General features: G+C 41.1%; 1 protein-coding gene across 1 annotated transcript in view; it reads right to left on the reverse strand.

The window, feature by feature from the left end:
* Positions 1 to 421: 421 nt before the first annotated feature.
* The window catches only part of PANK2 (pantothenate kinase 2), a 30,501-nt gene continuing 17,817 nt past the window's right edge, over positions 422 to 13,105 (reverse strand). Inside the window, exons 2-7 of the mRNA XM_050943397.1 lie at positions 12,167 to 12,519; positions 10,835 to 11,088; positions 9,554 to 9,730; positions 8,727 to 8,850; positions 4,612 to 4,737; positions 422 to 4,086 (exon numbers count right to left, since the gene is read on the reverse strand). Coding sequence (XP_050799354.1) covers positions 4,036 to 4,086; positions 4,612 to 4,737; positions 8,727 to 8,850; positions 9,554 to 9,730; positions 10,835 to 11,088; positions 12,167 to 12,519 — 1,085 coding nt within the window. The 3' untranslated portion in view covers positions 422 to 4,035. The remainder of the gene's footprint in view (positions 4,087 to 4,611; positions 4,738 to 8,726; positions 8,851 to 9,553; positions 9,731 to 10,834; positions 11,089 to 12,166; positions 12,520 to 13,105) is intronic.

A 13,105-nucleotide genomic window follows, 5' to 3' on the forward strand; every position in this document is an offset into this window, starting at 1 on the left:
GCTCCCAGTGCCTCCCACCCACCAGCAACCTGGCCAAACAGCACCTCCCCCTCACTCCCCACCCCTCCTGACACCTCCTGATCAGCTGTTTCATGGCATGGAGGAGGCTCAGATGGCGAGTGGGAGCAGTAAGGGCACTACAAACTCAGGGGAGGAGAAGGGAGGGAAAGGAGGGGAGGGGAGGCAGGGTGTGTGGCAGAACAAGGGGTTGAGCAGTGAGCACCCCCCGGCACATTGGAAAGTTGGCACCTGTAGCTGCAACCCCCAAGTCAGTGCCTATACAAGGAGCCGCATATTAAACTTCTGAAGGGCCACATGTGGCTCTGGAGCCACCCCTGGTCTAGATAATTATTCAGATTGGTTCATTTGTTGAGCAGGATGAGAGACTTTAAATAGGCAAGAGAAGAATGAGAGTCTTGAGTATATACAAATAACTATATTTTATCCAAAGAAAAATTTTAAAAAGTTTTACCGAAACAAAAACAAAAGAACCATAGGTGAGTTCCGTGTTTAAGCAAATATATCACAAACCACAACTTCAGGCTCCATTTTTAACCCCCCCACTACCTCCCCCCCTGCCAAAAAAAGACATCTTACATATACATGTAAGTGGAGTGAATGGGGGAAAAGCAGCCAAGAAAGGGGAAATCCCAAGACACTAGATGGCTTGCTTTACTCCAGTTTCAGTTCCAAGGTTTCGCATGTGCACAGCTGCAACATGGTACATGAGCTGGTTTTAGGCCAGATAGCTTACTGCAGAATTTATGTACATTTCTCTTCCCTCCACCATGCTCCAAGTAATTGCTATAGAAAGATAAACCGCTTTCCTGTAACCAACATTTATGTATGTTAATCTCTGAGAGGTCCAGTGTGGGTCCTTTGCTCCTGCTGCTAAAACACTAAGTGTATGAATTCACCTCTGCACTGGGATTCCAAATGACACCCTTTGCATCATTCAAATCTCACATCCAGAAATGCACAGAGGGCCCACACTCGCTCACTGCATCTTATACCTCAAAATAAGGGGTTCAATGGTACAAAGGGTCTGCACAGGGGTAGACTTCAACCTAACAGATAAAGGCAATAAGAATTTCATCTGGATTCTAGACCAAAGATGAAGGACTGAAATTCAAGTTAAGGTTGTGTGACCAAGCAAGTTGCAGAAGTTGTCTAAATTCACTGAGCATCAAAAATTTGCTAAGCATTATACAGAACATAGCATAGAAAACGGCCTTGCCCCACGGAGCTTACAATCTAAGTTCTACTACATCTGGAACTAGGTATTTTAGGAAGTCTGACTTATTTCTAAAACAATCTGGTATTATAATATCTTTAGTGGGATATCATGATAAAGCACAAATCCAAGATCCTAGTCATGAAATACTGTCTCCTCAAAACATGCACCTCCAAAAGTTGCTTAATTCAAATTTTGAACGCAGACCCTGCATGATCTAAGTTAGCAATATTACGTTTAAAAAGCGAATGCAATTTTTCTAAGCAGTTACTGATTTTTCCATTTAGCTGGGAAGACTGCCTTCTTTGGAGAAAAGGTGAAAAGGACTCTGGTGTACAGTGGAGAACTAGCAGCTGAATCTCTTGAATTGTACAGTCCTTCATATATACCAATATAGCTGAAGAGGTTTAGAGGTTCCAGATTCTCTCATCCGATGTTAGATCATCAATTTGTCTGCAACTAGATTGCTGAGGCCGGAATTTCTTGAATAAGATCTAAAAATACATTATTTTACAACAAACCTGGTGGCATTTAGTGCTTCATACAGCAATGTAGCTAACAGCACTGCCTTTAGTAAATAAAACAAATGACCCGATCTTGTGAAAAACCCAGGCACTCTCAATTCCCAGTTATTTCTCATCCCAAGCTCGAAGTACAGACACACTGTGGGACCAATCCTGCAAGGTGAAGAGCACCTCCTGTGAGCACTCAGCTCTCATAGATTGCAGTGGGAGTTAAAGGGGCACACAGTACCTTACAGGTGATGTCTGCAGATTGCAGGATCAAGCCCTAAAACAACTCCTTCCCATCCCACAGCTCTGCTACTACACCTTAATTCTGAACTATTTCAACTCAGGATTACTAATCATGTCAAACTATCAGATTTGTGTGGTTTTTTTATGCCGTGATCAAAAAAATATCCACCAGGGCCTATATAAGACCAAAGAGCTTTCATTTGAGATCCACTGCAAATATGAACCCAAATATAAAGAGGCCAATGCATTAATCTACTAAATCCTAAAAAGGACAAGTTATTTAAAGACTCTGGCACAGATTCCCCATCTGGTGTAAACTGAAATCAAGTGGAGCTATGACAATTTACATTAGCTGAGAATCTATCCCTGTATTCAACCTTCCTGCTGTGAACTGGGTTTCCACATCTAGTTGAGCTATTCAGCAGAAAAGCCATATTACCATTTTCCAGAAAACTCTCTGCAGCAGCAACACTAGCTAACATCAGTTAACTAGTTAAGATGCGGTAGCTTTTAAGAGCAGCAAAGAGTCCTGTGGCACCTTATAAACTAACAGACGTATTGGAGTATGAGCTTTCGTGGGTGAATACCCACTTCGTCGGATGCATGCTTTTAAAGAGCAACTGCTTCCAACCCCCTGCAGTCAAATTACACTGAAATATCTAGTATCCTCCATAGAGGAGGGAAAGCATTTATATAATCCCAGTGGACATTTTGTTCAGATTAGTAGCCCAAGACTATAGCTCCAAGGACATGAGGGACCCTGGAATCTGACAATTACTCCAGACAAAAGGCTGGTTTATGAGCCACATGCTTGTTTCAAACACAGCTCTTTTAAGAGTAACCTATTGCCAATGTTGCTTAACCTATTGTGCATGGAAAGAATGTTCTCTCACACAACATCTTCTAGTTTAACATCTTGAAAGGTCAATGTCTTTGAGAATCTGAAACCGTGGCAATGAAGAGTTTGGGTTCTGCAGGAATGCACAAACCCGGAGGGGAGAGAGAGAGTGTCTGTCTAATGCTGATGTGGAAAGAAGATTGATTTTCCTCCTGAATCTGGATTATGTTTAGTAACTAGCTAACAACAAACATCTACAGAATAGTAAGTTATACTCAGGCTGTTCTGTATATCAGGAATAGCATTATCATCATTTTTGGTACAGTTACATACAATTCTTAAAAAAAAAAAAAAACCACACACCGGTTCTAAATATTCTTAAATTTACTCTTAGTGGGTTTCAAGTGAAATAACCACTGCATGTTGCTAAGACAACTTTATAAGAGTTTGACCCTCACATCCAGAGGAGTTTCTGGTCAGCTTATAAGGAGTCACCAGGGTGCAGATGACAGGAAGTTGCTACGTAGTTTTACAGAAAGCAAGACCCAGAAAAGATTTAATCCTTACTTCTTGTTTCTCTAACAGTGTATATGCACAGTGACTGTCTTGCAAGAAAATAAGCCATTACTGATTGTAGAATTATGTTTTTACATGCCACTATAGTGTTCAGAAGAGGGCAAAAAACAAGGACTTTTGGACACAGGTTAGTTTTTATCTTTTTGGATTCTGTTTTGATAATTTTCATATATAAACAATACACTATTCAATACCACCACAAATACTTAAAGTCCTTCAATCCCATATATACAAACATTGCAAGTGAAATATAAAATAGTTAACAAGGTAGACACTTGGCATTTTTAAAAGAAGGCTTTTGAGAACAGGATAGTGTAAGTCTCACATTAAACTATCCCCATCTCACACTTTCCCACACTATCTCAACACATGTAGCAGATTATAATAAAAACTGCTGCTCAGAATATATATATATTTCTTCTTCTTAACTAATCTACATTAAAGATTCAGGATTAATTTTAGCTGTTTACAAAAAATTCATTTGTCCTTTCCTTTTCCGCAATGATTAAGTCATGTACAATTACTGTAATAGTCACTTAACAGATGCTTTAAAAAAGGCTAAATAAAAGTGGGCGTTCCAACAGAGTAAAAGCTGCTGCAACTTATGTCCAATGTGCAGGATCTGTAATGACTCAGGCTGAATTCAAAAGCTCCAGAAAAGCACCAACTGCTCCAAAATAACCCTATAAAGCGAAAGGAAAGAGTTTCCATTAAACAGATTCAAGGTTTAAATATGCTGGACACGAATACTGGGACAGGAATATTAAAAATATTAGTACAATTTCAAAATACTGGTTATACAAGTAAACCGAAGAAAACTATTTCCAAGCACTGTATGTAAAGTTATTACAACTCCTAGTTATACTGTTTATAAAAGGAAACAATTTTTTTTTAATTACATTGTTAGATATGCAGGTGAAAAGTTTTCAGAAGTAGAAGTAGAAGTTGGCAAGCTATTATAAAGTTAGCAATAAAGTAAACAAAGTTTGCATTTTTAACTTCTGAAGCAATAACTGTTACATGGATAGTGTCCTAGAACTGGAAGTTCTGCAATAACTGTGGCTATAGTAACAAATGCACAGAACTGGCTGCAAAACATATGTTGCTAATTCCAAGAAAGTCAACATTGCTATGTTATAATCAGATAATTTTAAATAAAAATGTCTTCAATTTTGGCAAGGTAAAATGGATTTAAACAGTAACTTCACCTCATGTTCCAAGAAAAGTGCTTTCAACTGCCCCTTGGACCAATAATCCAAAGCATATGCCAGAAGCCTCATTGAGATTGTATTGATCCGCAAGAAATTGCCAACAAAAACCACCCGATTAATATTCTGCAAACAAACAAACAAAAATATGTGAACCTTTAAGTTGAATTCCATTTCATCTTCATAACAATGAAAAGGCTATCACAGTGAAGGAGAATCCACATATTATACTTCTCACATTTAATTATGAGAAAACATGAAGCTTTTCAAATATGGCTTCTGACTGAGAGCAGTAAAAGTCAGCTAAAAGCCAAGCTGAAGTTGCCAGTATTTGTTAAACTGAGTAAAGTCTGGCTACTGAACTTCACAGCACTCCAAATATCCATGCTCTTCATTTCTTTGTTCATACCAAGGGAGAGAGCAGATATGCAAGAAAGGATGGTTAGATGGAGGGTGGTTGTCTGAGTGAGGGGAGGGGTGTCTAGGGCTGAGATGAGACTCCTGATATATTTGCAGCTTTCTGTATTTAGATCCTCATTAGGAAAACACCAATCAAATCCAACAGAACAGAACGGCAACTGAGAAAGAATGAAGTAGCAAGCAGACTGGGGTCTTGCAGCAGTGTGCTGGAACAAGAGGAACTAGAGTGGGATGAAATCAAGAGGCATGTTGAGATGTTCAAGATACTGAAGAGAGGAGACAGAGACTGCATTGAAGGGGAGAGGATGGACAGTGATAGCTAAAAAGTGTCAAATGGGATCTCAAAAATACATCCAAATATAAAGGGGATTGATAAAGTTTATGTTAAAAGCACAGCATCCAGGTTACATCACGGTAGGTTCTTTCCCAGAATCCCTTTCACACCCCTTTATACTCACTCTCTAGATCTGAGTTGCAGCCATAAGTTTTCTGGCTAACAAGTCTGAAAGGAACCCCTTGTGGAATAACAATACCAGTCCTTCAGCAGGCTAGAGCAACGTTTCTGAAACTGGGGTCTGCAGGTCCCGCTGAGAAACTCCTCTCCCTCCTTTCAAAGTGTGCCTCCAGCACGGTGGGGAACAGGCTTACCTGTCCTGGCTCCCTGCTGCTCCTGGAAGTGGCAGGCACATCCCTGCAGCCCCTGGGGCAAGGTGAGGTCCCCATGCACTGTCCCCACCCAGCTGACTCCGCAGCTACCATAGGCCAGGAACTGAGGCCAATAGGAGCTGCAGGGGTGGTGTTTGCGGACAGGGACAACACACAGAGACCCCCTGGCCCTCCACCTAGGAGATGCTGACAGAGGGATGTGCTGGTTGCTTTCGGGAGCATTCCAAGGTAAGCACCGCACACCTCACTCCCTCCGCATCCTCCTGCCCCAGCCCAAAGTCCGCACCCAAACTCCCTTCCAGAGCCTGCACCCCTCATTCACCCCAATCCCCTGCCCCAGACTGGTGAAAGTGAGTGAGGGTGGGGGAGAGGGAGGGATGGGGGATGGAGCGAGCATGGGGCAGGGGCATGGCCCCAGAGAAGGGGCAGGGCAAGGGCTGAGCAGGGAGGCTTGGGGGTCCCTGAAAAAAATTAAATCAAAATGGGGGTCCTCTGTTTGCTAAAGTTTGAGAACCCCTGGGCTAGAGGGATGCTGTTGAACACTGAAGGGTACTCCTCCTCCCCCCACACTGCCTTTTGTCCCACAAATTAAAAGTGCAGAGCATGTTTCCTCTACACCCAGTACCAGAATGAAGATCAAGAAACCAATAATCAGAACAATCCAAATGTTTAAGTGACTTTATGCAGTGAAGTGGATTCATTATCACTGATTCTGCAAAGTGACATTTTGGGTTTAAACAATCTCCATCCACGTTTTAATAAGTATACTTTTGAAAAGAAGATGTTTTCCCTACTTGGTTCAGGGAGCTCTGCAGCTTCTTGGTCCTTCAATCAATATAGAATTTTAAGGTTCCAGACTGACAGAAGCATCATGATTGAGCACCATCTCTGGTCCTTCAAACCTGTTCTTCCATGCATTCTTCTGTGACAGAATGCACCCCTACATACCACTGTAATAATCTTTATATAAAATATGCTTTGTGAGGTATCATTGGAAAACTAATAACTCACTGGTCAAGAATATCATGGTGATGTGTGTGTCGCAACATTATATGTAAAGTTATTAACATAAAACTGAAATTATGACTGAAATGTGTTTACCAGACAACTCTGGGAAGGGGTAAACCTGTTTCTCAAAAGACAAAGGACAAGCTGATGCCTCTAGCCAGGTGTCAAAGCTGACTGGCAATCACAAGTCAAGTGGCCATTCTTTGGCAATGGAGAGGGGCAGGAACAGATCTAGCTGCATTTTAACCAATAACACGGAAACTTTTTCATCAGAACACTCTCCATCCTCACAGTCGGAAGAACTTTAACTAGAGGTAACCCTCAGGAAAATGCACTTCCAAGAGTAACTTGATTATAAGAGTGAGGGGCAAAATCACTCCACGATTTCTCAATCTCTCTTTCACCTAAGAGACAAAAGAACCAGCCTTCGGACTTCGGGAAAGGTTCTGACCTGAGAAATTGGTTAGCCCTGTTGTTGGGAAAATGTGGTAAGGATTTTACTTTGAACCAAGTCTAGTTTGTTAAGTCATAGTCACTAGAAAGTGTTTTATTTCTCTCTTAATCATTTCTGACTTTAAGACCTCAAACTTGTACTCATTTAAAATCTCTCTCTTTGTAGTTAAAGAAACTAAAGATAATCAAGTGTTGTGTTTAAACTGAGCTATTTGGTAACACTATTTATAGTAGTCTGCTGGATACTGACCCCTCACAGGGGTAATGAAACTATGATAGCTGAACTGTCCAGGAGAGGGCAGAACAAATGCTTTCAGGGAAAATTTGGGACTGGGAGTGTTTTGTGGTCACCCTGCAAATAGTAACCAAGGCTGCTGGACGTCAGAGTGTGGCTCGTGTGTTGCTGACAGGCTGCTGGGGTCAGAGCTATACAGACATACTCAGGGCGTAACTTGCATGCTGTTAGGCTGTTTGTGAGTGGCCCAAGGTGGGAGCTGCAGCAGTAAAGTATTCTGCGACACCAAGATTACAGGGGAAGGAATGACAACTCCTCACTGGTGTGGATTGTACCCCAGCATGTAACACCTTCACATGGTGTTCTCCTGTTCTCCACACCAATGAGTTCACCATATCTTCCTGTACCTGAATCATTCAGTGCCTTGTCTTCATTAGATTCATGCAGGAATGGGGAGCGGGGAGAAGACACGGACACGACGAACATATCCTGGGCAGGATGGTTTTTGCCTGCCATTTTAGATAGTGCCTTGTACATTTATTGCCCTTGCACTAGTGCAGAATACTAACTGTATGCTGATAAGAACTATGAAAGTTAGACGTATGCTTCAACCTGATGGACTCAATCCTGTTCAAAAAGCCCCAAAATAAAGTGAAGAACAGGTCTCAGTTCTTTCATAGCCCTGTACAATGCTGCTTGACATGAATGCAACAAGGCAGCACTGTAAAGAAGCTGAAAGCACAGAGCTCAGAGACACAACCCCACTAAGGCCCATGAGCATTGTGTTAGCTTAAAACTCCAAGAGTAACTAGAACAAATGACATACAGAAGGTCCTCTTTCAGCAGGTATAGTTCTCTTTTCATTGATGCACTTAGTTTGGATTCTTAGCAGTGACAAGATACAATAATTTTGTGCCTGAGAAGAAACAGGATATTGCTTATCACTTTCTACCTGCAGTTCCAGGAGACTAAAACACATTGCTGTTCCTCAGTTCCCTCAACTCTCCCAGAAAAGCAACTTACCTCCTGAATAATAAGGGAAATTGACTGGATCAATAAATGACAATACATATTATTATTATTATATTTTTTACAATGCTTTGAATTGTAGAGCTACTATTTGACTGGATCATATGGGCAGGTGACGAAGGGAAATCTAAGGTTACAATTTAAACTGGAGCATCTGGACAGGTATGCATGAAGGTGTTTCTAAAGAATTGAAAACAAGATACTACAGACAGGTAGCACACAGGAGTAACTGATTTAAATGTGTCTCAGAAAAAAAAATAAAAAAAAAAAGAGGTCATATGCTGTCTTCCATATTTCTTAATACCTCATTAAGTGCACACATCCGTGCTATGGAGCCAATGTTATTGGTGATGGTTATTAAAGTTGCTCTTGCCAGGTCCTCTTTACTGACAGACTCTCTCTTCTCCTTGCTCATCATATTCCCAAAGCTGTGCAAAAAATTCTAGAGTTAAGTATCCATTTACAGGAAACTATGCAGTATCAGAAAGCATGTAGCAATGTCGCAATTCCAAAATGAATGCACAATAGCATTTTTAATGGAATTATGTAAAATTCCAATCATGTAGTTACAGCCTCTATTACTAAAATCCAGTAACAATGAATCGCAGAACAGAGAGCCCAGGAATTGATTTGTGGGGAGGCCTGCAGATATCCAAGGCAAGAAGTAGCCCAGGGTGGAACCATGGGGCTTGAGTAGACAGACCTTGCCTACTTAATGCAGCATCCCTAGGATGGAATGCAGAGAAGAGGAAAGGCCTGGATTCTCCTTCTGCCCATCAGAAAAGTAGTGCAAAAACCCCAGAGACCCGGGAGTGGAAGGACTACTGAGTTAGAACCTGAGGTCATGGGACTATAGTTTGTTGGACTTTTAGTGCCACTCCTTCCAGGGTAACCAAAAGTTACACGAGTTACACCAATGCAAGGCTGGAGAGGCTGTCAGTAGGGGGCGCTAGAGAAGAGAGCCTACTATGCTATGCCCAGCGATGGGGGTGCATGAATGGTGAGTCTACTCTCCACAGTGCCAGTTCCACACACAAAAAAACTAGAGGTGCTAAAAATATAACCTTGCTGCCCCAGTTTTTAATTCAGGCACATTATACGCATCCTCAAAAACTCAAGGTATATCCTTACCTGGATGCTACTGCCCATCCTGGCAGTCCAAATCTCTCATAATCCCCTCCATAGATGTCCCTCACCAGTTTATCCACTTTTGTGCTGTCTCCAAGGGATGCCATTTCAAGAGCCTCTTCAAAGGTGGAGCAGCCAGTAAGAAGACAGCAGAGACCAAAAAATGTTCCTCCTCCAAGACTAACAAAACAAAACAAAAGCAATATTTTATACCGTTCATTTTGAAGAGAGGGAGGAAAAAAATGACTTGTTTTTGTTTTTTAATTAAGTTATGTAGCTAAACTCTGAATACCAAGAATTAGCTGGGCAGTCCATTTTTTAATTTCCTTCTCATTGGAAATCTAGAAAGAGGAATTAGATTTAAGTCTCCTCTCTTACCACATTTAAATCTGCTTCCTTAGGGTAACTTCATAGCCCACAGATAAACCCACAGCTTAGCATCCTTCCCCAGAGTTATTGCTTAAACAAGAAGTGTTTTTTCTCTGCTTACAATATTCACTACAGTGTTGAATAAACAGCTATGTACAATGTAAGATGTCAACCTGTAATGAGCTTCAGGCATCTGCAAGGGTATGCCCATATGGAATTCACTGCAGAACTTGGGTCTAATTGTTCAAAGCCTGGAAAAAGTACATTCTGCTGAATCATTGCATACACATGCTGACAGACGCATAATAAAACTTTCCTTCCTGAGGTGCACTGTGCACTCCTAGTCTGTACTTTTTTTGTAACAATAATATTCCTAAAATCGAAGAAAGTTCACATGCACAGATCTCTTTGGCTCTGCTGTACAATAGGTGGCTATATTATTCTTTCAGACCCTGACTACAACTGTGAACACCATCCCACCATTCATAATGGGTAGTACATCTTTTAAAAGTCAAAATCCAAACCCTGAATAATGGAATTAAAGCAATCACATTAAAACTTCATCTATTTGAGCATACCTGGGTTGTTCCCAAAATATGATTTACACTCCTCTGATAATAAAAAAAAAGTTTCTTGCACTAGTAGAAGGATGAACAGGTCAAGAACTGGCCTTTCTGAGGAGGCCAACTGTGGTAAGGAGACGTTTGTGACATGCCATCCAGACCACAAAAAAGACCTTTGCTTGCTGGGGGTGAGAATGAGGAGATACTATACTACGTTGCAACAAAGAGCTCTGTCAGACAAAAGTCATTTTTAAAGCAACTCGTCCATGAAGATGTGATCTATCTTTTACCACATGAGTATAGGCCAAGCTCCAAGACTCTTAAAGGTAATCACATTATTTATAGATCTTACCTGGTCCCAGTTACCCGCTTATAATTGTCTTTGGAATACACAGCCAAGATGCTGACCCCTGAGCCAATGTTCACCAAGAGGAGAGGGTATGGGTTCTCCAAGTTGAATGGGAGCTTCTGACATTTTTCAGAATCAGTTGGGTTTTCAAAGTAGTAGCACTCTGAATCTCCATTGAATCCAACTGAGTCAATGTATAAAACTCCTTTAACAAGGCAGTCAAGTTCATCTAGTTTGCAAAGTTGAAGGTCACCCACCTGTTAAAGGAAATAAAATTATGAAAGAGCCAAAGAGATCTAATGTTTTTATACTCAGGGCTAGAAAAATGCACTCACCAGTGCATTCAGTATCCCTCCTTGCTCTGAATGGTGGCAGAAGGAGTGGAGTGCAGATAGCATGAGGGTTCCTACTCTCCCACATATATCTGTATTGTGCAGAGTGGAATGCTCCTTGTGCTATTTAAGTGGAGTGCTTAGCAACGTGGTAATGAGGTTCATGCACATCCTCACCCCATTGGGTAGGAAGTAATAGAAGTCCTGAGCCAAGGCCAATGGAAAGATTTTCCCAAAACTTCACTGGGGTTTTGGATCAGGCCCAGAGTGCCTCACAACATCCGGAAAAGATAAGGGGTCAAGGGAAAAAGAGAAAATGCTGACTTCTTCACAAGAGCCAGGAGGGAGCAGCATGATAATCTTTTAGTTGGGCCACTGCAGCACTGGACCTGCACCAGACCCCTCAACCTTTGGTTGTTTGATAAATATACTGCATAATCTGGGCTTGAAAAAGTTAACATACTATAAAGCTGTAAATATATTATCTACACCTGTATTCCACTTATAATGAAACACACCTTCTTATAATGAATCTAGACAAGCAAGTCATTTGCAATTAATTTACCACTTAGTTCAATGGAATCTTAACCAAATCACAGCAATATAAGTTATAAATGAACCTTAATCAATCAATCAGGCAAGTATGAAACAAATATTAAGCTCATGAATAGACAGCAATGGAAAAAATAAAGTTAAGGTAGGTAGAAGAGTTGACGTAAGTCTAACGACTATTCAAGTCTTGTAAAGGCATATTTAATGGAAATTAAAATGAATAATTCTGGAGTCACAGCAAAGCTGCACAACCTTAAAATAGTAAGTATCTGTGTTTACAGATGTGGGCCTATTTCTAGCTCATATTAAACTTGAGCTCAATTTAGGACACTAGACTTTTCAGAGGCTAAGTCAGAGACTGAAATTACTTTCAGCCTTTATCTTACAATCTTGCAAGTTACATGAGACTTCACTACCGTATCCTAAGTGTATAGAAGCCAAAAATGCATACTGTACGAAAGTCCTGCTCAAATTTGTACGCTCCACCTCCCGTGGCACATAAGGTAGTGTGGAGACTTGAGAAGTGTTTTTCGCTGCCCATTTGAATAAAAGCAGGCATGTCATGAGTAGGAAAGCGTATAAAGTGCAGATTGCCTTTACGTCCACACAGGGTAAGGTCCTTTAGTTCCAGGTGTACATCCCGAATGCCTGTAGATCCATAGGCTACATTTGAGGTCAGGTATTTTCGGATACTTTTAAGATTTTCCACTTCCTCCTCCTCCTCCTCAGCAGTGATGTCTTTTGGTTCAAAATAAACAAGCTTGACCAAAGTTCCTCCAATATCCAAGCCAAACCACGGAAAGACTAAGATGGAAAAAAAAAAAAAAAAAGACACACATTATAATGTCTTAATTTCTGCAGAACAAAGATGTTAAATTGCACAGTAAACCCATCTGTTAATAAACAATTTCATGCCATGCAGTTTCCAAAAAATTCCACAAAATGCCCACGAATAGCCACGTCTACCTTCACAGACCCTGTAACCATCCCAAACTCATCAAGAAACTCACCTAGCTAGGAACTCAGATATGCTCTGAGGAGAAAGTCTGGGGTACACACTTTAACACGCTTAAAAATGCCTTCACCAAACAAAGACACTCTACCAGAGAAGTAGATTGTATCATGGAACAGGCCACTCAAATACCCCAAGACAACCCGCTTCAGTATGGAGACAAAACCCCCTCCATCCGCATACCTGTAGTCATCTCCGACCACATCATCTTGGAACCTATACAGAGTATCATTAAACAATTACAATCCATACTTAGAATCATAGAACCATAGGGTCAGAAGAGACCACAAGAATCGTCTAGTAGTCTAAGCCCGTGCCAAGATATCTGATGGGGACCATATCCTGAAAGAAATCTTTCCTGAACTCCCTCTTCTGGCC

The sequence above is a fragment of the Gopherus flavomarginatus genome, chromosome 3 (genome assembly GCF_025201925.1).
Source record: "Gopherus flavomarginatus isolate rGopFla2 chromosome 3, rGopFla2.mat.asm, whole genome shotgun sequence".
NCBI lineage: Eukaryota > Metazoa > Chordata > Testudines > Testudinidae > Gopherus > Gopherus flavomarginatus.